General features: G+C 32.9%; 3 protein-coding genes across 4 annotated transcripts in view; 1 reads left to right on the top strand and 2 right to left on the bottom strand.

The window, feature by feature from the left end:
* Positions 1 to 502: 502 nt before the first annotated feature.
* Positions 503 to 3,828, bottom strand: LOC148610686 (transforming growth factor-beta-induced protein ig-h3-like). The gene is made up of 6 exons (XM_088541637.1): positions 3,690 to 3,828; positions 3,252 to 3,460; positions 2,730 to 2,916; positions 2,292 to 2,390; positions 1,496 to 1,609; positions 503 to 639 (listed from the first exon to the last, which is right to left on the bottom strand). Exons 1-6 carry the CDS (start codon positions 3,826 to 3,828, stop codon positions 506 to 508), a joined length of 882 nt encoding a protein of 293 aa, XP_088397763.1. The 3' UTR covers positions 503 to 505.
* Positions 3,829 to 7,069: 3,241 nt separating this feature from the next.
* On the bottom strand, positions 7,070 to 10,395 carry LOC148610685 (transforming growth factor-beta-induced protein ig-h3-like). The gene is made up of 6 exons (XM_088541636.1): positions 10,257 to 10,395; positions 9,819 to 10,027; positions 9,297 to 9,483; positions 8,860 to 8,958; positions 8,064 to 8,177; positions 7,070 to 7,206 (listed from the first exon to the last, which is right to left on the bottom strand). Exons 1-6 carry the CDS (start codon positions 10,393 to 10,395, stop codon positions 7,073 to 7,075), a joined length of 882 nt encoding a protein of 293 aa, XP_088397762.1. The 3' UTR covers positions 7,070 to 7,072.
* Positions 10,396 to 24,822: 14,427 nt separating this feature from the next.
* The window catches only part of LOC148610684 (uncharacterized), a 34,628-nt gene continuing 32,978 nt past the window's right edge, over positions 24,823 to 26,472 (top strand). Inside the window, exon 1 of one of the 2 annotated variants that reach the window (XM_088595953.1) lies at positions 24,823 to 24,954. Coding sequence is in view for 1 of the 2 variants with exons in the window: in XM_088595952.1 (XP_088452078.1) it covers positions 25,057 to 25,068 (12 nt within the window). In the remaining variant the exon portion in view is untranslated. Of the gene's footprint in view, positions 24,955 to 25,049; positions 25,069 to 26,472 lie in introns of those variants that run through there. The other variant, XM_088595952.1, reaches the window with a different exon arrangement.

The following is a 26,472-nucleotide window of genomic DNA, read 5'->3' as shown; positions in this document are numbered from 1 at the left end:
TTTCAAGTAGCTAATAAAGCCTTTTCTGTTGAAGCATGTACTTACTTCCAACACTTGTAAATAATTAAAATGGTCAATCGATTTATGGAAATGCTACTTGAGGCAAAGCAGTTCATATTTATGTCAGAAGGTATTAAAAAAAATTGTTTTTGCGGGGAGACCAAGTGAAATGTAGCTAAAAAGTCCATTCAAACACTTGTAAACATTAAACACATACAACACGACGATTGCCTTGATAAATAGGGCATTACGTTTTCGTTTGGTGGTTAATAATTGCCTCAACCAACACAATGAAGTATATTTATTGTCATCAGAACTGTTCCAATAGAAAGTAAGCCGGTTATGTTCATAACTAACACTTGATTAAAAAGTTATCATTCTGTCAACATAACTACACCAATTATATTTCAAAATTTTATTCCAATAAACAACATTGCACATAAAAAGTATTATATACACTATTAACATTTGTACAAATTTACATTTTTACATCTTTAAAAAGTATTTACTTCTTTCCAAATCCAAGATATAGTAAATATCTAGCAGGAACAAGCACGTGATCAATAACATGGACGACTCCATTAGTGGCGGGAATATCAGCTTTTGTTACATGAGCATTATTAACGGAGACCCCTGAGTCTGAAAAAAAATACGTGTGGGTACTGTAATTCAGAATTATTGACGTTAATTACTATTGTGAAAAATGCAGCCGATTAAAGGACTTCTCTGTCCAAAAATCAGACCGAACAGTGTAATGTATTCATACATCATAAAATCCAGAAGTCACAAACAAGGTGTTTCAATTGTTTGCATTTTTGAGATATTGATAGGGCAATTTAAGTTGAAATTCACTATGAAAAATCGACAGAGAAATACCCCCTTTTATAATCAAATAATATCTATGTCTCTGATGAATCAAGATAAATTTGAATTGCTTTTCGGTTGTTTTCCAGATTTATTGAATATATTTGAGGCAAAAAAAGACCAAATTGATAAAAATGATGCGCCACCCATAGCATGATTTCTGCGCAGAATGGTATTTATAATTATATTATCAAAAGGTCATATTATGAAACTTTTATTCTTATTGGGATAGGAATTTTTTTAGATCAAAGTAATTTTAATTGCATGTGCGAAAACATGACAGAATCGTAAGTACTATTTCATGCAATAACCTCTAAATTTAACGTTCACACAACCTGACATACTTTTTTCAGCATTCGATCATTCGATTTTTTTTCTTGAATTTAAATATGCATGTGCAACTTAATCACTTTTTCACTTATTCGTTTTAGATTGATAATTTTATTTTTACCCATCTTATATTATACTCAACATCATCATCATTATTTATGATTTTATCTGCTGAATAGCTGTTAAATACTCTATGACTATAATCACAGTACAGAAAGAACTTGTACTTAAAAGGTCGTTTATTGTTACTTGAACATTGCATTCATGTCTACAAATTCATTACTATATAAGGAACACTTACTAGATACATGAAGCCTGATTATGTCATGGTGTCTATCTAATGTTCTAAGAGATTCTCTGTTGTAAAGACCGGCAGAGTATTCTGTGTGGGGTACTACGTGGTATTCTAGGATCTCTGAAAACAAAAAACACACTTGCACCTCATTTCCCATTTATAAAGCGCCATTTTTTGTGCTTTAATAATTCATCAAAGTGTATATTAAAAGAAAGCTTGGTTTTATTTTGACAAAAAGCAAATAAACCTATTATACATAGAATTAAGAAATGACTCTTTTGTATTTAAGCTTTGTGGATGTCCATCTGTAGATTTACTATCGTAAATTGAGTTTATCTTGGCGACGAGTAGCGGAGCAATGCAAACGAAAATTTGCGACAATAAAACTACAGGTGGACGTCCGCAAAGCTTCAATCTCTATTCTAATGAAATTCATCTGTATGAGGTGTGAAGCGTAATACTTGTCTTTCATTCATTCAATCGGGGTACTCTTACAAAGACCTACCACAAAAGATTTTGAGATTTTGAATTTATTACCTTAGGATTAAGTATTCTTTGTTCATAGGGAATTATAATAAGCCAATTTGGATGTGAATAATTATATTTATATTATATATAAATATTCTTCAAAATCGCAATATTCATACGTGAATTGCGTTCGACAGGTAGATTGAGAATTGTGCGTTTAAGTAGAGCCAATGAAAACCCTTGTTATATAATTATTACATTAGAATGTAACATTCGTAATCATGTATAATATTAATGATATTTACATGTGAAATTAGTACGTTAATTTTCTCACCTTTAAGAAGACCCTTGTTGCTAGTAATTCTTCGTAGAACTGTTGAGCCAAGACGTGCAAAAGCAGCGTTTGTTGGAGCAAATACAGTCAAAGCATCGCCTGAAATGTAGCAATTATATCTATTTTTTCAGTAGAAAAAAAAATCAATCTTTTTTAATAATCGCTTTTGTGTGTCTAGGTATGAAATGCTACTGAGTTACAAATGCATACTTAATAATCAATCAGCAAAATGTAAAATAAACATTCTTCTATACAATATGTATAAGGGAAAAAAATATCGAAGCATTAATAATTGGGTAAAAAATAGTTGGTTTCAATTTCATCTAAGGAAAAAGCTCAAATGTCACTTGCCAATACAACTCTTGATCATTTTAAAATGTGTCCGAGAGGTTCCTTATAATTGATATTAAAGGTAAAATCAAATCTAAGATTGTTTACCTTGTAAAGCAGAAGCTAATCCAGCAGATTGGACTTGAGCAAGCAATGTACTGAAATCACTATTTCCGGCAACAAGATCAACAATACTTCCGGAAGGAGGGGTCATGACCTTGTTGATAACATGAATGACACCGTTTGATGCTCCGATGTCAAATGAGACAATTGTAGATCCTTCTACTGTTACAGCCTGGAATTGAACAGAATACTTCAAAATAAAGTGGCTTTAGTTTTTTCTCTTAACTCATTTAGGATTAATTCTATCAACGTTATTTATAAATATGTTTGAATTGTAGAAGATCTAACTGTAAAAATTACTGAATTTGACCCAACGAGTCAATAGCAGCCTGATTTTAATTCATATTTTCAATTATGCCTTCTAATATACCTAAAGTCGTGGTGTTATTTTTTCTTTTGTTAATAAATTGAAATCCTTCTTTTCAAACAGATAAAGTAAGACAAAATTAAACAGCAACAAACTGTCTTTTCTAAATCAAAACAAGTGTCTACTAAGAGCAAACTTACATGGTTATGGCCGTAAATGTTGAATCTAATTTTTGTTCCTGCCAAAGTTTCCAGTTGAAGTTCGTTCTTGGCTGCTGAGCTTGGAATTTTACCCACAACCACGTGGTATTTTAGTATGTTAGCCAAGGCAGCTGTATCTTTTGTTAGTGCAGCGTCAGTACCCAGGGCATCAAAAGCAGCGTTTGTTGGGGCGAAAATTGTAAAGGTACCTAGAAAATTGAAATCTTAATGTATAAACTTTGTTATAATATTATTCTGTGTGTTGGTGTTGTTTTATTATCATTATTATTGTAATTATTATTGTTATTATTATTATTGTTATATTTTTAGTATTGATATATGTATTATTATTGTTGTTGTTATTATTCATATACATCATTTGGTCAATTAAATTAAACATATATATCAATGTTTCAATACATTAAGTACAGCACTAACCTCCAAGGATAGCATCAGCGAGTCCTGCTGCTTTAACCAATGTTATCAACCTGGTTTCTCCATCACTCTGAAGCTCTTCCACCAAGTTGCCACAAAACACACTCTCCACGACCAAGAACGCGGCCAGGTATTTGAACATCTTCACAAACTTTATTCAGGATTTCAATGTACATTGACTCAATCATTTTCTGTATTTATACTAATGAATCGTGAAGACTTATGTAACAATTCTCACCGAGCTCACATGGAGAAAACGTGAAATGATAACAAGAATAGAAACGACGACATTTAACCGTTAGCCTCGTGAGATACCATGCTTCCATGCTTATCAATATTTGCATAAAACTGACCAAATATGGTACTATTGTAGTTGTCTAAACTGAATTGACCTACTGAAATAAGGTCAAGGTATTTTACCGGTTATACTTGTGTAGTTAAAAAATGAGGATATTCTTGTTATACGCTAATAACATATGGTGATTATTTTTTTAATTCCAAAATTCACAAAGTCATATAAAATTATATTAAATTTAGAGACAATAACAACAGAAAAGTATTATGTATTTGAAGTTTGGGTAAAAACAGATCATTCACAAATCATTGCAAAGTGAGTAGAAAACGAAATACTTGCGAAGTTAAAAATGTTTTGGGTATTCATGTTATCCACCAATCGAGATATGGTGATTTTTTTTTATTTTAATTCCAAAATTCACAAAATCACTTTTATATTAAATCCAGAGACAATAACAACAGGAAAGTACCAGCGAATAATATCAAATGCATCAACGGTTACCCTATATGCATAAAGTTAATAAACGCCATACAACCAGTTTCAGTTTGTCACTCAATTGTTGCACTTTTGAGACAAAAACAATGTAGATTGTATATCAAAGAGAACGATATGCACTCATCAAAGATTTCACATTTAATGTTTCAATTAACATTTTGTTTTTCTTTACTTAAAGTACGTGTACTATTGAATATTCATCACATAAAACTTTTTTTTTCTTTTATGGAATGCATTTATAAGTGTTCCCATTAGTGTTAGAATGTTTTCATAACGTATGATTCTGTTAAATATTTGTATGGTCAATTAGGTATAAGCATGTTTTAAATATCTGTGCATGTTTAAAGTGTTAGTAAAGCAATCCGAAAAAAAAACGACATAAAAAAGTAGTTAACGGAGTAAAGCCAAGTATATCGTTTACACAAATCCATTAGTTATGTAAGGCGAAGTATTGATGTTTCACGTTTGAACGAACTTCATTATCTGTATCACCTTCAAGGGCTGGGCCTAATTTTTTTATGGTATACAGAAGCTATATTTTTATATAGCCTAGCTGGCCTAGTGGTCTAGGGCGCTGAACTTAGTGCAGGCGGTGTTACCATAGATGTCACAGCGGTACGAGTTCGAGTCCCACGGAGGGAATATATATACATATATTCAAGAGAGTAAAACCAAATTCGTCTCGATTCTCATAATTGACATAACAATTTCCTGCAACATATTATCTAGGAAAAGAAACTTTTGATAACATACTGATATCTAGATCTGTGTGCATATATTCCAAGCTCTATGATCATCGAGTTTTTTTGTTGTTTTGATGTTTTTTGTTTTGTTTTTTGTTGTTTTTTTGTTGTTTTGTTTTGTTTTGTTTTGTTGGTTTTTTTTTGTTTTTGTTTGTTTTTGTTTTTGTCTTTAGTTTCTTTTTACCTGTGTTATTTTGATTATTTAATTTATTTGTTGTGTAAGAATAATCAAAGAACCAAGGTTAAAGCGGTAATCAAAAGAATGTAATCCAGGGACAAAGAGCAGACATGGAAAACAGACATACACAACAAAGAACATACAGTAACTAAAATCATACATACAAAGTAACAAAAGCAAATGAGCAACTCGGACTCCACTAAAAACTGGCAGCATGGACCAGGTGGACCGGTAGGGAAAGCGCCCTCTGCTTTTCTACAAACAACCGCCGAGTTGCTCATAAAAAGTCAAGTCCGGGGTAGACAAACAAGGAAAGGAAAAGTATGACCCGTTGAATGAATCAGTTTTCATGGTGCTGATGGATACACCATAAAGATCCATGAGTTCATGATGACGACCATAAAACCTCTGTAGTGATGACTTCAATCTTGTAGCGACATAACCCTGTCCCAGAATCCTATTTGTTGGAGTTCTAGCGCGATACAAAAAGTCTGCGTAGTTTCGGCAAGCTCTGGCATAACGTATGAGTTGTGATATGAACACTCCATACGCAGGAGCCGAAGGGATGTTGCCACAGATGAAAGGAAAATTGACAATTCTGAACGAAAAGTCATCACGTTTGTCGTAAAGTTTGGTTAATAGTTTTCCTTTACCATCGATTTCTAAGTGTAGGTCAATATATGAGGCTGACCTCACAGTGTCTGTAGTATCCTTTATCTCAAGATGCGATGTATCAAATCCCCGAAATTAGGATTGTTTAAACATAATACGTCATCTATATAGCGGAAACTGAGATTGAAGGATCTAGCCAAACGATATTCTTTCTTTCTGATCAGATCAGCTATAAAGTGTGTGTGTTTATTTACCTTGACTAGTTTTATCCTTGGAATGTATTGTTCTAATTACTGCTCGAAACTTGATTCCCTTGGTTACTCTTTCGTGCAATGGAAACTACCATTAACCGCTATTCACGTCTTGTCTATTGCCCAAAATTACTACTGTTCACTACTGACTCTGCACTAAGAGTCGGAAGCGAAGAAAATACGATACAATAAAGTTTCCGAACTATGCTTTAGTTTGACTTTAATACTATGTGTTTTAGCATATTCTAATAATACAAAGCTCAAATAGGAAACACATAGAAACTTAATATTACGGTAAGTGTTTTATTTTCAAGTAGCTAATAAAGCCTTTTCTGTTGAAGCATGTACTTACTTCCAACACTTGTAAATAATTAAAATGGTCAATCGATTTATGGAAATGCTACTTGAGGCAAAGCAGTTCATATTTATGTCAGAAGGTATTAAAAAAAATTGTTTTTGCGGGGAGACCAAGTGAAATGTAGCTAAAAAGTCCATTCAAACACTTGTAAACATTAAACACATACAACACGACGATTGCCTTGATAAATAGGGCATTACGTTTTCGTTTGGTGGTTAATAATTGCCTCAACCAACACAATGAAGTATATTTATTGTCATCAGAACTGTTCCAATAGAAAGTAAGCCGGTTATGTTCATAACTAACACTTGATTAAATAGTTATCATTCTGTCAACATAACTACACCAATTATATTTCAAAATTTTATTCCAATAAACAACATTGCACATAAAAAGTATTATATACACTATTAACATTTGTACAAATTTACATTTTTACATCTTTAAAAAGTATTTACTTCTTTCCAAATCCAAGATATAGTAAATATCTAGCAGGAACAAGCACGTGATCAATAACATGGACGACTCCATTAGTGGCGGGAATATCAGCTTTTGTTACATGAGCATTATTAACGGAGACCCCTGAGTCTGAAAAAAAAATACGTGTGGGTACTGTAATTCAGAATTATTGACGTTAATTACTATTGTGAAAAATGCAGCCGATTAAAGGGCTTCTCTGTCCAAAAATCAGACCGAACAGTGTAATGTATTCATACATCATAAAATCCAGAAGTCACAAACAAGGTGTTTCAATTGTTTGCATTTTTGAGATATTGATAGAGCAATTTTAGTTGAAATTCACTATGAAAAATCGACAGAGAAATACCCCCTTTTATAATCAAATAATATCTATGTCTCTGATGAATCAAGATAAATTTGAATTGCTTTTCGGTTGTTTTCCAGATTTATTGAATATATTTGAGGCAAAAAAAGACCAAATTGATAAAAATGATGCGCCACCCATAGCATGATTTCTGCGCAGAATGGTATTTATAATTATATTATCAAAAGGTCATATTATGAAACTTTTATTCTTATTGGGATAGGAATTTTTTTAGATCAAAGTAATTTTAATTGCATGTGCGAAAACATGACAGAATCGTAAGTACTATTTCATGCAATAACCTCTAAATTTAACGTTCACACAACCTGACATACTTTTTTCAGCATTCGATCATTCGATTTTTTTTCTTGAATTTAAATATGCATGTGCAACTTAATCACTTTTTCACTTATTCGTTTTAGATTGATAATTTTATTTTTACCCATCATATATTATACTCAACATCATCATCATTATTTATGATTTTATCTGCTGAATAGCTGTTAAATACTCTATGACTATAATCACAGTACAGAAAGAACTTGTACTTAAAAGGTCGTTTATTGTTACTTGAACATTGCATTCATGTCTACAAATTCATTACTATATAAGGAACACTTACTAGATACATGAAGCCTGATTATGTCATGGTGTCTATCTAATGTTCTAAGAGATTCTCTGTTGTAAAGACCGGCAGAGTATTCTGTGTGGGGTACTACGTGGTATTCTAGGATCTCTGAAAACAAAAAACACACTTGCACCTCATTTCCCATTTATAAAGCGCCATTTTTTGTGCTTTAATAATTCATCAAAGTGTATATTAAAAGAAAGATTGGTTTTATTTTGACAAAAAGCAAATAAACCTATTATACATAGAATTAAGAAATGACTCTTTTGTATTTAAGCTTTGTGGATGTCCATCTGTAGATTTACTATCGTAAATTGAGTTTATCTTGGCGACGAGTAGCGGAGCAATGCAAACGAAAATTTGCGACAATAAAACTACAGGTGGACGTCCGCAAAACTTCAATCTCTATTCTAATGAAATTCATCTGTATAAGGTGTGAAGCGTAATACTTGTCTTTCATTCATTCAATCGGGGTACTCTTACAAAGACCTACCACAAAAGATTTTGAGATTTTGAATTTATTACCTTAGGATTAAGTATTCTTTGTTCATAGGGAATTATAATAAGCCAATTTGGATGTGAATAATTATATTTATATTATATATAAATATTCTTCAAAATCGCAATATTCATACGTGAATCGCATTCGACAGGTAGATTGAGAATTGTGCGTTTAAGTAGAGCCAATGAAAACCCTTGTTATATAATTATTATATTAGAATGTAATATTCGTAATCATGTATAATATTAATGATATTTACATGTGAAATTAGTACGTTAATTTTCTCACCTTTAAGAAGACCCTTGTTGCTAGTAATTCTTCGTAGAACTGTTGAACCAAGACGTGCAAAAGCAGCGTTTGTTGGAGCAAATACAGTCAAAGCATCGCCTGAAATGTAGCAATTATATCTATTTTTTCAGTAGAAAAAAAAATCAATCTTTTTTAATAATCGCTTTTGTGTGTCTAGGTATGAAATGGTACTGAGTTACAAATGCATACTAAATAATCAATCAGCAAAATGTAAAATAAACATTCTTCTATACAATATGTATAAGGGAAAAAATATCGAAGCATCAATAATTGGGTAAAAAATAGTTGGTTTCAATTTCATCTAAGGAAAAAGCTCAAATGTCACTTGCCAATACAACTCGTGATCATTTTAAAATGTGTCCGAGAGGTTCCTTATAATTGATATTAAAGGTAAAATCAAATCTAAGATTGTTTACCTTGTAAAGCAGAAGCTAATCCAGCAGATTGGATTTGAGCAAGCAATGTACTGAAATCACTATTTCCGGCAACAAGATCAACAATACTTCCGGAAGGAGGGGTCATGACCTTGTTGATAACATGAATGACACCGTTTGATGCTCCGATGTCAAATGAGACAATTGTAGATCCTTCTACTGTTACAGCCTGGAATTGAACAGAATACTTCAAAATAAAGTGGCTTTAGTTTTTTCTCTTAACTCATTTAGGATTAATTCTATCAACGTTATTTATAAATATGTTTGAATTGTAGAAGATCTAACTGTAAAAATTACTGAATTTGACCCAACAAGTCAATAGCAGCCTGATTTTAATTCATATTTTCAATTATGCCTTCTAATATACCTAAAGTCGTGGTGTTATTTTTTCTTTTGTTAATAAATTGAAATCCTTCTTTTCAAACAGATAAAGTAAGACAAAATTAAACAGCAACAAACTGTCTTTTCTAAATCAAAACAAGTGTCTACTAAGAGCAAACTTACATGGTTATGGCCGTAAATGTTGAATCTAATTTTTGTTCCTGCCAAAGTTTCCAGTTGAAGTTCGTTCTTGGCTGCTGAGCTTGGAATTTTACCCACAACCACGTGGTATTTTAGTATGTTAGCCAAGGCAGCTGTATCTTTTGTTAGTGCAGCGTCAGTACCCAGGGCATCAAAAGCAGCGTTTGTTGGGGCGAAAATTGTAAAGGTACCTAGAAAATTGAAATCTTAATGTATAAACTTTGTTATAATATTATTCTGTGTGTTGGTGTTGTTTTATTATCATTATTATTGTAATTATTATTGTTATTATTATTATTGTTATATTTGTAGTATTGATATATGTATTATTATTGTTGTTGTTATTATTCATATACATCATTTGGTCAATTAAATTAAACATATATATCAATGTTTCAGTACATTAAGTACAGCACTAACCTCCAAGGATAGCATCAGCGAGTCCTGCTGCTTTAACCAATGTTATCAACCTGGTTTCCCCATCACTCTGAAGCTCTTCCACCAAGTTGCCACAAAACACACTCTCCACGACCAAGAACGCGGCCAGGTATTTGAACATCTTCACAAACTTTATTCAGGATTTCAATGTACATTGACTCAATCATTTTCTGTATTTATACTAATGAATCGTGAAGACTTAAGTAACAATTTTCACCGAGCTCACATGGAGAAAACGTGAAATGATAACAAGAATAGAAACGACGACATTTAACCGTTAGCCTCGTGAGATACCATGCTTCCATGCTTATCAATATTTGCATAAAACTGACCAAATGTGGTACTATTGTAGTTGTCTAAACTGAATTGACCTACTGAAATAAGGTCAAGGTATTTTACCGGTTATACTTGTGTAGTTAAAAAATGTGGATATTCTTGTTATACGCCAATGACATATGGTGATTTTTTTTTTAATTCCAAAATTCACAAAGTCATATAAAATTATATTAAATTTAGAGACAATAACAACAGAAAAGTATTATGTATTTGAAGTTTGGGTAAAAACAGATCATTCACAAATCATTGCAAACTGAGTAGAAAACGAAATACTTGCGTAGTTAAAAATGTTTTGGGTATTCATGTTATCCACCAATCGACATATGGTGATTTTTTTATTTTAATTCCAAAATTCACAAAATCACTTTTATATTAAATCCAGAGACAATAACAACAGGAAAGAACCAGCGAATAATATCAAATGCATCAACGGTTACCCTATATGCATAAAGTTAATAAACGCCATACAACCAGTTTTAGTTTGTCACTCAATTGTTGCACTTTTGAGACAAAAACAATGTAGATTGCATATCAAAGAGAACGATATGCACTCATCAAAGATTTCACATTTAAAGTTTCAATCAACATTTTGTTTTTCTTTATTTAAAGTACATGTACTATTGAATATTCATCACATAAAACTTTTTTTCCTTTATGGAATGCATTTATAAGTGTTCCCGTTAGTCTTAGATTGTTTTCTTAAGGTATGGTTCTGTTAAATATTTTAAATGGTCAACGTGGTGTAAGCATGTTTTAAATATCTGTACATGTTTAAAGTGTTAGTAAAGCCAAGTATATCGTTTACACAAATCCATTAGTTATATAAGGCGATAAGGCGAAGTGTTAATATTTCACGTTGGAATGAATAAGATAAACTTTCTTATCTGTTTCACCTTCAAGGGCTGAACCCAATTTTGGACATTATTTGGCTATGCAACAAAAATTTACACTTTATAGCTGCCTGGTCCAATTGAGTTTTAATGTTTGTTTATCAATTAACATCTTAATTATATTTTGGAAGAAGCAAATCTATAGGCAAATATTACCCGTTTTAATCTACTTTAAGGTATAAATCTCTAATTTCAAACAAATTAAAATTGTGAATAATTATTTACTGAGATGACTAGAACATCACTTCTTCCATATGTTACACGTTACAAAATAGATTTTGTTAATACATCAATGTTATCTTAGATATGGCGTTCTGTAGACATGGGTAAAAAAACATGTTCTTACGACTGTTTTTACGCGAGACTGGCATAACTTAAATTCTGTGTGTTCCAGACCTTTGACACACAGGTTTAAAAACTGAAGTAAAATATTAAAAATTATTATTCTAAAATATATTGAAAAGCTTTAAATGCTTAGAATATCTTCATTTCCGATGCTGTACGAATTAGAAGTTCACATTATTTCACCCTGATTATATTTATTGTTACGATTTTGCGTTGTGTTTGGCCACTGTTGATTGGATAAAACCATTGATAATGAAGGCAGCAATATGCAAATTAAGAATAGAAACATCCGCGTTAATGGAAAAATTTGAATGAAATATGCAAATGACCATAAAAGGAAACTCCATCTACCTATAATAACAGTTGGAGAATGACATTGAGATTAGTAAAACTTTATCAATGAAACGACGCACGCTAGGTATGCACTTTAAATAAAATTAATTTGACCTGAACAGTTTAATAATGCCACCGGGCAATGTGTACATTGACCTGGACGCGAAGAAATGTAGTTCAATACTAAAAACCTTATTTCCCCATAATATAGATAAGGAAAATCGTAAAAAAATGTTGTAAGCTCCAATAATGGTCTATGGTTATTTATACGGTCAGAAATCGATGATAAAGGAAAACTACTGACCAAATTTTACAACAAACGTGATGACTTTTCATTCAGAATCGTCAACTTTTCTTTCATCTGCGGCAACATCCCTTCAGAACCTGCGTATGGAGTGTACATATCACAATAGATAGGTTATGCCAGAGCTTGCCGAAATTACGCACTTTTTGTATCGCCCTAGAACTTTAATAAAAAGGCTTCTGGAACAGGGTTATGTTGCTACAAGATTGAAGTCATCACTGTATCAATTTTATGGTCGTCATCATGAACTCGTGGATCGTTATGGTGCATCCATCTGCGCCAAGAAAACTGATTTATTCAACGGATCATAGTTTTTCTTTCCTCGTTTGTCTTTCCCCGCAGTTGACTTTTATGGGCAACTCGGTGGGGGTTTCTAGAAAAGCAGAGGACGCTTACCCTACCGATGCACCTGGTCCATGCACCTAGTTTTAGTGGAGTCCGAGTTCCTCATTTTTTGTTACTTTGTATGTATGATTTTAGTTACTTTATGTTCTGTGTTGTGTTTGTTTGTTTTCCATGTCTGATCTTTGTCCCTGGATTACATTCTTTCAATTACCGCTGTAACATTGGTTCCTTGACTATTCCTTGTATTTGTCAATACACTATTGAATTCAATTATATTCGAGACTCGAAGAAAAACCCCTTAATCCCGAGGATAGCATTAGCGAGTCCTGCTGCTTTTACCAGTGTAATCAGTCTTGTTTCCATGTCTGGTCTTTGTCCCTGGATTACATTCTTTTAAAACTGTTATACAAAATATAAAAATTTGCCAATACGGGATTTAGCTGTCCAATACGTCAAATTGGCTTGGTTAAAATATATATATTGGCTAAGGCAAATATGGAGTACTGGACTAGTTAATCAATACAGGTTTCAACTAACAAGGTTTCAGGCTGAGTTATTGATCCTCGGCTAGCAATATTGGACTTCGGCTACGCCCCATTCCAATATATCTAGCCTCGGAACAATAACTGAGCTAATATGGAAACTCTTACGCAATAATACAATATTATATGTTAAAGTATCGATGTTCAATGCAACTTTTATGTTCGTGGATAGATAAATATAGATTCTTCTTCAGTCTCGGGAGATTAAAGAATTTATTCACTCTCACTGAAGCTCGTTTCTCGAGTGGAGAAATATTGTAATTCCCGAGAGAATTGGAGGAGAACCTGTTTCTATGAAAACTGTAGAGAACTCGGAATGGGTAAAATAGCGGGAAACTCTCGTAGAAATTAAATCACCGACCGTTGGTTAAATAGTCACGTACATTTATTACAACGGGCTTAGGGTGAGAAAAAAAAACAAAAGTAGTTCCGAATAAAAAGTTTTCAAACTGAATAAGTTGATGGTAAAACCAAATGTAAACACACGCAGTAAGTAGTTTTCAGGTCTTTAAACAAGACTTTCACGCATACAATGACAAAGTTAAAACATTTTATGGACGCATTCCACTAATAATCACTATTGTGTGTTAATATTATACTGACAATTAGCAAATCTTACCATGAACTATATTTCTAGTATACTTTATCCGATAAGGTATTTTCTTCTTTATATTCGGACAAAAACAGAAAAATGAACCGCCTTAATTCTAACCTGGGCAATTAATTCAAATCCGGTGAAATTATTTCTGCCGGTACATCTCTATCGATTGTATAAACGAGAATTGAAATAAAGTTTGTAACTTTTTATAATATTATTGTGACGGGGATAGTTGGCTGTATGTTTGTTTAAATTATTTTCCATGAGATTGCTTTTGTTGAGGAAAGCTCACGCCGTAACAATATGGACTGGTACCTCGATCAGCTCTTAGGTAGCTAAAATAATGATTCAAAGAGAGTAGATGGTACCAGACGCCCGAAACGGCCAACACTACCCATTATATAGGGGTTTGAAGTTGACCCTGCCGTCTCGATTCGCCCAGAAATAACAACTCTCCGAATCGTACTTGATTTTACGATAAAGAAAGAATCAAGGTGCCCTCTTAATTCCAAGGTCACATTAGGTTGAAGAAATTACGCAAAAAAAAACAACTTGTCAAGTTGATGTTCATAAAACTGAAAATAAAAATAATTTTATTATTACATTGTATGTATGTGAACTTTGTCTATGGTGATAAACGAAGAATCAGAAGATCTGACCTTGCTTATCATCACCTATATTCGAAGATAGATAATTAACCTCTTTATCGTTTGTTTTGATATATAAAAAACTTGGTATTATTTTGTATCACAATATTATCAAATGAATTTGTAAGATATCAAGAAAAAAGTGAAAGAAGTTATGGGCCATTAGGGAAGGGTAATTGCGAGGCTTTGTCGAGAATTTTCCTCATATCGCACCGAGTACATATGCATGCTATATCGTCGACATTACCCTTACATTTGTTTTTTTCTGCGATGAAAATATTGTAAAATGTTACTTCACAGTTTTCTGTGATAATTTTGGGTGTTTCCTGAAAAATACAGGCAAAAATTACTTCTACATAAAGACAAACATAATTATCGGTATTCGACACTTTAACGAAAGTTAAAGGTAATAATAATAATGAAGGTACAAAAATGAGGGAGACAGGATTCGAAAAAGTAAATCCAGGAATGTCGACCACACAAAATAAACATGAAATAACCAAATATAAAAAAATATTAAATGAACAACTAAGACACCATGGATTAGGTGCACCGGTAGGGTAAAAATCAAAAGAATATAATCCAGTGATAAAAAAACAGGCAGGGATATAGAAACACACAGCAAAGAGCATTTAATAATAAATAAAAACATGTACAAAGAATCAAAACTAAATGAACAACTCAGACCCACTTAAATCTGGGAGCATGGACCAGGTGAACCGGTAGGGTAAGCGTCCACTGCTTTTCTAACCGAATATATCGTAAAATGTCTGCGGTAGACGAAAGAGAATGGAAACACTATGACACTATGAACGTGAATAGATGAAACAAAGACAATCTTCATACACAATGTAATAAATCGAAAGAGAAATCAAGGGAACCAAGGTTATAGCGGTTTCAAAAGAAACACATCAAGGGAAAGAAGACGTCACATAAAAAATAGCAATAAGAACTTCCATAAACAACCGGGTGTTTCAAAAGGGTAGCATGTCCTGCTCAACCAGTGGGACCCGTCATGATGCAAGTGCGTATAATCCGGTAATAATCTATCGACAATAATGCAGCTCCCCGGCCATATGATGTACGTTTTACCGTATGATGTGCACTTTATAATGGTCGGTAAGATTATAGTAACGACCATATAACGTACGACATATTACGGGGCGCCGAATGGGACTTGATCTTTTTGTAATCAAAATCAATTTGTTATAACATTTTGTTAGACAAAAGTCAATTCTGCGTCACAAAATTTAATCTTTGTCATAAAATTCAAGTTTGTGAGTCGAAATTTAATTCTGTGTCTCAAAAGTCAATTCTGTGTCACAAAAGTCAATTTTGTATGCAAATTAGTTTACAGAATCCTTTGGATATGCAAATGAATTCAAAATGTGCAGCATCATGTACATGTGTATTACGAACTAAACGTTTTCACTGCAATACAGTGGATAAGATACGAATGTGCACGGTTATAATAAAGGAAGAAATATCGGACAACATAATCGTGTAACCCACTGTGTCACTTAATATAGGGTATGTAAGTCTCGTTCTAGTTTCATTTTCTTTACCGGAATTTACGACGTAGAATGTATTGAAAACCGAGGACCGATCTGCATTTTATTGTTTACTTCCGGGTACTCGAAACGCTGTATAGCAATGCAAATTCTTTTATTTTATATTTTTTCTTAATACCTTTATCGTGTAGAAATAGATAATTGTTATTTTTTATCGGTGTTATTTACATAAGATGTTTTGTCCTCAACACTGAACTCAAAGCTCTCTAAATGACAAGTTTCCATTCTTTCAAATGGTAGACTAGGACCCAATCTCGTGAAATCACGGGGTCACATGACGAGACTTACATATCATATTGAATCCAAAGATAAAGTATCTGAGCGTTTGTAAAAAAATGGAAACGAAAGTTAGATACGTACTGTGTCGTTTTTCATCTCGCCCGACCTGTTCCCTCAACCGAATTTCTTGTGTCATACATCAATAGAATCGAAATGCAATTATGAATCTATCTGTATCTGGCAAAAACAATCGTGAGGGGCAGTAGAACAAAATATAATCTTTCTCCGACTTTGACAGGTTAACAAATTTCACCGCACAACATATTTATAACATGATTTTCTTGGCTAATCTGACGATTCATTTCTTTTTCCTGCAAAATTTGGGACAAATACATTAATACAAATTATCTTGTCAAATTTTAACAAATTAAGTTGCGATTAAAAGGCCGGGCAAAAGCACTTTATAGTTTAGTTGAAAGATTGCAAGAAATGATCAAGTGGCTCACCACTGAAAATCCCAATAAATCGAAAGTAAAAAAATCGCGTAGTTTTATCAAACAAATCTCATAAATAACGTATGATAACAATTTTGGTCATTTTAAACAGTTTTGCTGTGGAATACAACTTAAACAGATTTATTTTTAATTTCACTTAACTGACCTGCGTTGCTCGAAGTAATCGGTTCAAAGTTCAAACCTGCGTCTGCGAGACCCGGGGTTACTATATCTAATGAGAAACATTCTTACAAAATCGTGATGAGAGAATTCATTTTCATTTGCACAGATCCGAATGATTTTGTAAATTAATTTGTATACAATATTGTCTTTTGTGACAAAATTGAATTTTGTCACACAAAATCGACTTTTGTCTCACAAAATTGAAAATATATATTTTGTTACTCTGAATTCATTTTTGTTGAACAAAATTTACTTTTACAAAAATTGGATTTTTAATAAAAAAAACCACGAGAGTACCATTCGGCGCCCCGTGCATATCGATTGATACGTCATTTTCTTTGGGCAGCCTTATGTTTTCCATCGTTAGTTGCAATTACTACAGATGAGTAGGACTAAATGTAGTTTACTGTCAAGTTCAAACTCATACACGATATGTATTTTTTTTCTTCAAAAACCCGTTGATTGCATAGCTAAATCTAATGATTTTAGGTCTTGAATACAGAAATTCGACGGTGATGGATGTAGGGAACTTTTTAAAAAAAATAGCTTTCCCCTGTGTTCAACACATCCCTGACCAATTATTTTATGCATCAGTGGTAATCGTAGCTCTACATAAAGGACAATTTTGATGGACCATATTTATAGATTAACTTGTTTTCAATTTTTTCTTTGTGCTGATGTGACTGCTGATTTACCAAATATGGCGCAAAAGCATACGAATGTTATTTAATAACCAGGGTCGAGTCAAGGTGAGGACGTAAAGGGCGTACGCCCCTACTTTTCAAAGAAAAAAAAACAAATAACTGTCATAATCTGCTAAATGTTGATTTGAATATGACAGTTTATTATTTTCATTCATTAAACATGTCCTAATCTGGTTTCGGATTAAATGTTGTGTCCATATTTGCCCCATTCGTACATGGTCAGGTTTTAACCTCTGTGGGTATATCAAGCTGTCCCCAAAAAGCAATTTTTGAAAATGACAGCAACAAATTTGCTGTCGTATGATGTTGTATGATACTGGTTTCATTGTTGTCCTTGGATATTTTGTTTCTGCAGTAAGTAGAATGGATCTCTGTGAAATTGTAATTCACAGTAAAACAGAATGGATCTCTGTGAAATTGTAATTCACAGTAAAACTGATTGAATTTCTGTGAAATTGTACTGCACAGAAAACATGATAGATTTCTGTGATATTGTACTACACAGTAAAACTGAATGGATTTCTGTGCAATGGTACTGCACATTAGAATTGAATGGATCTCTGTGAAATTGTACTTCACAATATGGATTTCTGTGATATTATACTGCACACTAAAACTGAATTTATTTTTGTGATATTGTACTGCACAGTAAAACTGAATGAAAAGTCAGTCTAGTATGGGGTTTGGGGTTTGAAACTAACCATTAGGAGGTTTCAAAAAGGGAAAAATACAAATACTTCTGTCTGGTTTTGTAACATTAACCTGAGTAAGATAAATTTGTAAACCAAGGAACTTTACCTCATGCTTCCATAAAACAATTAAATAATAAGGGACTAAAAACAAACTTCACTGTCTGTATTTCAGACAATGACGAGTAAAAGAACATAGATCTCTATGGTATTGTACGGTCACAAAGTTCCACATGTTTACTACATGGGATTTTGCAACATGAATTGTTCGTACAGGTTTTCCATTTTTGAACAAAAATATATAGCTTGCTTGTATTTATTTATTAATTTCCTTACTTTTTTATTGGTAATAAACATATGTTTCTATAAGTTATACTATATATAAATACATACATGTTAATTTTTTTCTTCTGTATGAAAAAGAAGGCAGGTAACTAAGTTTTTGTTATGAAACTTAAGGTAAAAAAAACTACAGTTATTTTTTTCTGTTCCACAGTGAAAGTTTTAATCTCTAAATTTAAAACGGAATCAAGGGAACCAGAATTCAAAAGGTAACCAAAGGAATGCATTGTAATGTATAATCCAAGGATAACGACAAGTCAAAGAATGTTAATCAGTTTTGGAAATGTTTTGTGTAATTTGTTCCGTTTTGAACCTTTGGCATGCAATCTAAGAAAGCCTTGTCAAATACGGTTATTTGATATTGCTTCAATCCTACGTATGAGTAACATATGCTGCTGTAGTCAGAGACTTCACTAGGTATGAGTAACATGCTGTTGTAGTCAGATACGTCTATAGGTATGAGTAACATATGCTGCTGTAGTCAGAGACTTTCCTACGTATAAGCAACATATGCTGCTGTTATCAGAGACCTGCTTACTTTGCTACATCAATCACAGACTCCAGTCAAGTCTATCTCCATCATAATAAACAGTAATACTTCAGTAAGTGAAACATATTTATAAAACTTTATTTTTATTAACATTATGTAAAACTGTACAAAAGCATAAATAAAATGTCATCTTCTCTCCTAGATCTTGATCGAACACTTTTTTCTGTGTCTGTGGCAATCATTTTCCAACGATATGGTATTCAAGTCCGAGACTACTGCATAAGTGTAAAGGAATTAGCACGTGATCGATCATGTGAACAACTCCATTGGAGGCAGATATGTCAGCTTGAACTACTCTAGTTCTTTCATTTACTGTTATACCACGACCTGCATGGAAAAACTAAATTCATTATTTATCCGAATCACTAGCTCTTAGAAAATTTATGATTGTTTTAAGATAGATTCTTCTCAAGTTTCATGTGGGGTATTAATATTGAAACCTTTTTTATACTAGAAAGGGTGCAGCATTCGTGGGCATGTTAGTTTTTACTTTTAACTCTCCGAAATTAAGAAAATTATTCGTTATTAATTCGCGAGAAATTAAAGTACAATACATATTTCTCCCATTATGCTGAAATAATAGTAATATGTTTACGCGAGACTTTTTTTTTAATTCTCTTAAATTGAATTGTTTAAACCATTGGGTCTAGCGGTGTGAAACTAATAAGCTTCACAAAGGATGAAAGTTAAATATCTTATTATACACCCCATCCTCACTTCTGTTGATTAGGGTGTCTGGTCCTTCGTCTGTACTTCGTTATACTAGGTGGACACATTCTAAACCACTAACCCCGTGCAGGTCCGGGTGTCAAAAGAATAAGCGTACAACAGCGCTAAGCTTGTCGTAATAAGGCGAATAAATAGTGCTGAGAAACCTAGCCGGGGGCTAGGCGCTCTGCCCACAGAGCAACTGGGATGTGTGCCCCAGGTGGTGGAATGGAAAACCCCTGGCGTGTTACATGCTGGGGTTGTTAGGCTACAATACGGAAAACCTGACCGCAAACCATAATGGTGCACCGTGTTGGGAAAGATGCCACGTTCCTCGCACGTTAAAGAACCCTGCTGTGGTAGGAACCTTTGCGCTCGGCCCAGGCTAAATTGCTCGACTCTACTCATCCCTACCTTTTTCTTGTGGCAATCAAAATTTGTCGTCCCTATTATCCTTGTGTCCCATCCCTTTTTCCTTTCATCATCATCATTTCATGTTCATTTTATCATCCCTTCATGTTCATCGCCTGAATATAGCTGAAATATTGCTGCTGGCACGAGACCGCAATTAATTTTCAAGTGCATTTCAATATACACATTTGAGCAGATTAAAAAAATTCCACCGGCGCAAACTGAATAAAACTTCTCTGGCCTAAAGATATGTACAAACAGGATTTTATATATAAATTGTAGAAAATTTTACCATCATTTTCTGAAATTAATACATATAATTCGGAGATGGGGTAAACATGACAAATGAACTGAGTTAAAAGTCCTAAATTTTAACCTTCTTCCACTGAACCAAATCACAACTTTTAGTCAGAATTGATTAATGAAAAAAAATCCCATGTAATTTTAACCTATTTTCTACCAATTAGAGGCAAAACTTCAGCAAATAAGTTTCCAGTAAAAATATGAAAAAATGTGGAAGGTACCTACTACCAAAGTTGGAACTATACAACGAAAACCAAGGGGAATTAATTGTGTTCTCGTACCTGCTTGGGCGTTAAACCCCAATAATCAATCAATTAATCCTAAACCACTAAATGGAATTTAATGAAATTTTCATTGAATCTTTATTACATATTTCCATTTTGCACCGTCTATTTTAGATTTTGATCCGAATCACATTGGCCGTTTCACATATAAAAAAAAATAACTTTTTTATTTGTGGCAATGATAAAGAGAGGTCAAAAGGTGCATGTTGTCAAATGAGGAGCGAGGGTATCAAGTAAGTGAGTGTTAATCATAATTTTTCTAATTTCATTCTAAAAATACATATGTGTGTCGTGGGTTTTGTTGACTCGTTGATTATTAAAAACACATCTCAACATAAAGGATAGCATTTAAACACTTCATATACTGAATACGTAATTTATTATACGAGTTGCGTTATATTACTGTTCACGTTAATTTTTAGTCTCTCTCTCTCTCTCTCTCTCTCTCTCTTTGAAACCAATGATAAAAGAGTGGTCAAATTCTTGTTTCCAGCAACCAATTGAACAATATTTCCATTGGATGGTAACATCACAGTAAATCACGTGAACAATTCCTACGGTTTGACAAATATAGAACTTATCTATGCTTACATGGTTTTATGAGTATATGTTGAAGCTGATTTTCTGACCAGTCATAGTCTTAAGCACTAGCTCATTTTTAGCGTCTATGCTCCTTACTACCCCTTCTCTAATATGGTAAAGCAATAAGCTAGCCATGGCGTTTGTATCAGCCAGTAGCTCTTGTTCTGTTCCCAGGGCATCAAACGCTGCATCCGCAGGAGCAAAGATGGTAAATGAACCCTTAAATAATAGAATAAAGATAAATAAAAACTAAATTTTGTTCCAATTAATTTGCCCAAAAATATTAGCAATTGGCTTTTAAATGTCTGAAATTAAGATCTACCTAATGTTTAACGCTTCTGCATGCACGTACATCTAGATATATCTTTCAACCATAAATGGTTTCCGCGATTACAAGTTTTGAATTTTTACGGTCACGGTTGCTATTTTGAATACGGATTTCCTGTTTTACATGTAACCGTTGCTTAGAGTTTATTAGTTCGGTAATGTATACACATAAAATACCATATATAAAATATATATCATGAGCGCCCCTGGATCCACACGAAACTTGAAAGTTTAAAACAGCTGCACTAGCCAAGATTTAGTACGACATTTAAGATGAAATGCTTGGCCCGCGGTTAACGCCCCTTTTATTCATATCTCGAGCTTCAACTGAAACTGACACATTGTTACATCTAAGAGGAGGCCTTTTACGGATTAATTGAACTTTAATGTTTGTTACAAGACCGACATCTAACACCAGATTCCTTCTTTTAAAACAATCTATGCAATCATATATTTATTTTGTCTTAACAACAATCTTTATTCAATTAACAGATGTTCAGTGTTCTTAGTTAAAAACACTGAATAACTGCCCCCTCTACTTGTATGATGCATGGCATATAATTTTATTTTAAACTTACCTCCCCTTAGAGTATCATGTCTTTTATACTTTTCAAGTGAAATATTGTGTAACTGTCGCAAGCCGGCCACGTTTTGGAAGTTTTATGTTTACAATGTAGATAAGATTCACGTCGAAAGTAACGTGAGATTTTCGTTATGCATGTCACAATAAATATTACATAAAGCTTGTATAGACACGGTCGACCGGTGAGATCTTAGACACCAATGCTCGTCCTCGTATATAAAGATTTTTTTTTTATAGAAATTGAACTTATACTGCAGCGGGACATTAGTTTCTTCACGGAGCTCAAATTAAAGTTATCTATTGTCCTCGGTATCTACAGACTGAAAATCATCCCAACTACCTTAACTAGCGAACAATAAGTCCGATCAATATAGCGAACAATAAGAAAACGCGGGAAAACTCAAATATCTAAAAACCATGGAACAAAAGAAACCCACAATGGACTTATTTATTATTTATGTATCATTGGATAATTTCGTAATAAAATTTTTGACACTATTGTGTTTATGCACGTAGTTCTAATGCATTTCAAATCGCTTTATTGAAAACGAGACTTGTAAATGTCTGGATCTGACATTCATTACTCTGTCAACTTTAATTATACAACTCAGTTCAGTCACATAAAGACAGAATAATGTTAAAAATAAACAATTTCCTATCTATATTTATACATAAATGAATTATACTCCCACACAAAGAAAAACAACAACAAAAAACAAATTATGACCCACCACTGTTAAACTCCTCGAAAAATCATTTCTGTAAATGGTTAATTCGAAACTAGAATGAAAAAAAAATAATGTGTTAGGGATCCTGATTTTGAGGGAACAATCCATATACACATCCCAAAAAGGAGTAAATTCACTAACTTTAGTTTCAGACCTACTATTTCCCCATAGTTTCAACTTACTATTTGAAATTTTCTATTTGCCTTTTTTTTCAAGCTAAAATATTATCTGAATACAGAAAATACAAGCTCTAGTGTCATAATATATATGTCACAAGGAGGGTACAAAATGCTACTTCCACACACTTTTCAAAGAATTTTCACAAAAAATGAGAGGATTAGGGGTAGTTTTTTAATCCAAAAATATAGAGCGCAAGCTATGAACAACAAAATATTTTGTCAGAAGTTGTGATAGTATAAAAGGCTACTTTTACATTAATATCAAAGAGTTCGACAAATGCGCTCTATATTTTCTAAATAAAAATGTCTCATTAAATAAGCTGTTTTAACAAAATTCGGCTTTATTTTCTGATTTTGCTTTCTTTTCATCTACAATTTTAGTGCAACACTGTCATTAACAGCAATGAAACTTTATTTTTAACGAAGGCATATATTCAAATAGTAAATTTTGCAATTATCAAATTTTTGAAACACTTCAGTTTTGGGGCTGATTTTGACATTTCCTGAACATATCCCTTTGATGGTTAACTAATATATTGAAAACTCTGCCGTTAATTGTCCGTAAAAGCATAAGGCTACGAAATATTATATAACTACTTGATAAGGGACCCCTGCATAACATATTAAAATGCCCAATTTCAAATCTAACTTTGCAAGAACAATTCGAATATAGATTCTAGAAATGGAATTCAAATTTAGCAAAAAAAAACTCATGGGGGAACCCTCTTCAATGCGTCATAAATAATTTTCTAAGGAAAAGATTTTACAGAAAATGCAGGGTTAGTTAGTCAACATACCAGTTAGCTATAGTTCTCCACCAAAGTTCAAGGGTGTGCATATATGAACCGTTCTCCCAAACATAGAATTCAAATTTGGCAAAAAAAACTCATGAGGGGGACAATAAACTGTGTCTGAGGAATCTGTTCACTTTGACGACGTCAAATGGTTGTACTTATATTAAAAATTGCCAATAATATATAAATTTTGTAACAATGTCGACGTCTCCATTAGTCAAGTAACAGAGTCAAAGTGCGATAGCCGAGAAATATATCTGTTGGAATAATTTATTACAGGTATTGTATTTATTTTGAGAAAACAACCTTCCTCAGTCATTAAAAAAATGATAAATTTAAAATTCGTGTATAATTATATCAATTCCCATTCATAATAGTGATTACTATTTCTATATGCATTGCAGTCACCGTGTTATGTAACAGATTTCTCATTCTCTAAAGGATGGAATTAATGTTGGGTTTATTGCCTTTGCTTTTACGACATACTTTGTCGAAATTACGACAGAACACCTCGTAATTTCGACATTGTACAAGCTATTTCGAATTTAACTCGGGTTGACATCATTAATTTAGGCGTGTATTACGTAGTTACCGGAAGAGGAAGTCCTTGATATCCAATGACGCCAAAACAAAGTTTAATATCTTGTACATTAGTATCATAACGATCAACATCACACGCAAAATAAAAGGTTTGGATTGGTAAAAAAACATCATGGATGATAGAGCTCTCCATACCATTGCAGCCTGCAGTCCAGGACCATTGACGGCTGAGATTGTTTACTTTCTCATTCATGTCAATTTCGGTTAACGAATATTTAACCACCTCTGTACCACGGGCCACTTTTTTCATACTATGTTCAGTGCCACGGGGCCACTTGTTTTTTATTTGATGTTTTAGTATATATTGTGGCGTAACGTCATTGTTAGTTCTTCCTTGTAGAACGAAAATCGCGCCAAATAAGAAATAGACTATCACTGTATCTGGATTATTTGATATAGTTTAATTATAATGAATAATGATTGCTTGAATTTTTGGAATCGATAGGTGTGTCAACTTGATAAACAATAGGTGCAAGCCCCATAAAATATTTTTCTCAATACCAAAAATTATTTTCAAACTAACTTTTTTACCGATCACAGGGGCGGATCAAGAATTTTGTGTAGGGGAAGCGTAATTATGAGAATCAGTGTAAAATGAAAGCAGATTTTTACATGTTTAATGCATGAATATGATAAATTTCCATATTCAACAAAATATGTAGCAGATTTGGGTTTTATTTTGAGTTAGAAATAGTTTCTGTAGATAGTACATGTAGATGCGACGTTCTAATAGATGCAACACACTTTAATATATTAATTGCTTAGAATAAATTTTAAGTAGAAAAGAAATCTATAGTTGATTTTTTTGCATAAATTACTTATACCAAATATTGTGAAATTTTCAAATGTGTAAATCCTGTAAGAAACTACTTTAAACACAGTCATGCAATTCTACAATGGATATTATTATTAATAGAAAAATAAGAACAAAAAGAGCTTCACAGGGCGCAGTATAATATGACTGCAACATATTGAACTTATTTATTTTTTGGTCCTGTTTCTTCGGGGAAATTCTCATATCCAACATAGCCCACATATACTGGTGGGAGAACTCGGAACCATGGTTGTAGAGGTTCCGCAACGGGAATATTATACTTTGTCTTAATTCGTCGCTGCTGTCAACCTTGGTCTCCAAATAATTGTCCCCTCCATTTCTGTTTGTGTCGGACAAATCGTCCCCTTCAGAATCACTCATAGTCAACCGGTCATTTACGCTTGGTATCCGCTTGCTGAGGTCATTGCCTAAGAACGTTTCCATGACAATATTCAATCACAATTTTCATTTGATTTTCTTTACTTTCATTCGGTATTTTCCTTGTATATGCTCAGGTAAAATTGTATTCAGAATGTAGGTTTTTTTTAATTAGCTTATATATATACATTTGGTTGTAGTTCATAAAAATTCTGACATTTTTATATTCATTTATAAAATGAAATCAGTTGTTGTAGATAAGTAAAACATGCTTTTAGTGCTGACAAAATGTTTTGAAATTTGTTCAAGATCATATTTATGAACTTTGGCTCCTTCTTCACGATCACAAAAGTGCTCATTTGTCTTATTAATGAAAAAATGATTTTGATAAATGGACATTTGGAACTTGTAATCT

This window comes from Perna viridis, chromosome 8, assembly GCF_037379345.1.
Source record: "Perna viridis isolate PV_CMFRI_1.1 ecotype Kerala chromosome 8, ASM3737934v1, whole genome shotgun sequence".
NCBI lineage: Eukaryota > Metazoa > Mollusca > Bivalvia > Mytilida > Mytilidae > Perna > Perna viridis.
The sequence above is the reverse complement of the archived record's forward strand: the minus strand, read 5'-3'. Positions and strand labels throughout refer to the sequence as shown.

Coding starts and splice junctions, on each gene's coding strand:
- LOC148610686 (XM_088541637.1), bottom strand. CDS start 3,828: ATGTTCAAATACCTGGCCGCGTTCTTGGTCGTGGAGAGTGTGTTTTGT. Junction 2,391..2,729: donor ATTAGCTTCTGCTTTACAAG/GTAAACAATCTT, acceptor GCTACATTTCAG/GCGATGCTTTGACTGTATTT. Junction 1,610..2,291: donor CAACAAGGGTCTTCTTAAAG/GTGAGAAAATTA, acceptor TTTTGTTTTCAG/AGATCCTAGAATACCACGTA.
- LOC148610685 (XM_088541636.1), bottom strand. CDS start 10,395: ATGTTCAAATACCTGGCCGCGTTCTTGGTCGTGGAGAGTGTGTTTTGT. Junction 9,484..9,818: donor ACATTTACGGCCATAACCAT/GTAAGTTTGCTC, acceptor GTTCAATTCCAG/GCTGTAACAGTAGAAGGATC. Junction 7,207..8,063: donor AATCAGGCTTCATGTATCTA/GTAAGTGTTCCT, acceptor TTTTTTTTTCAG/ACTCAGGGGTCTCCGTTAAT.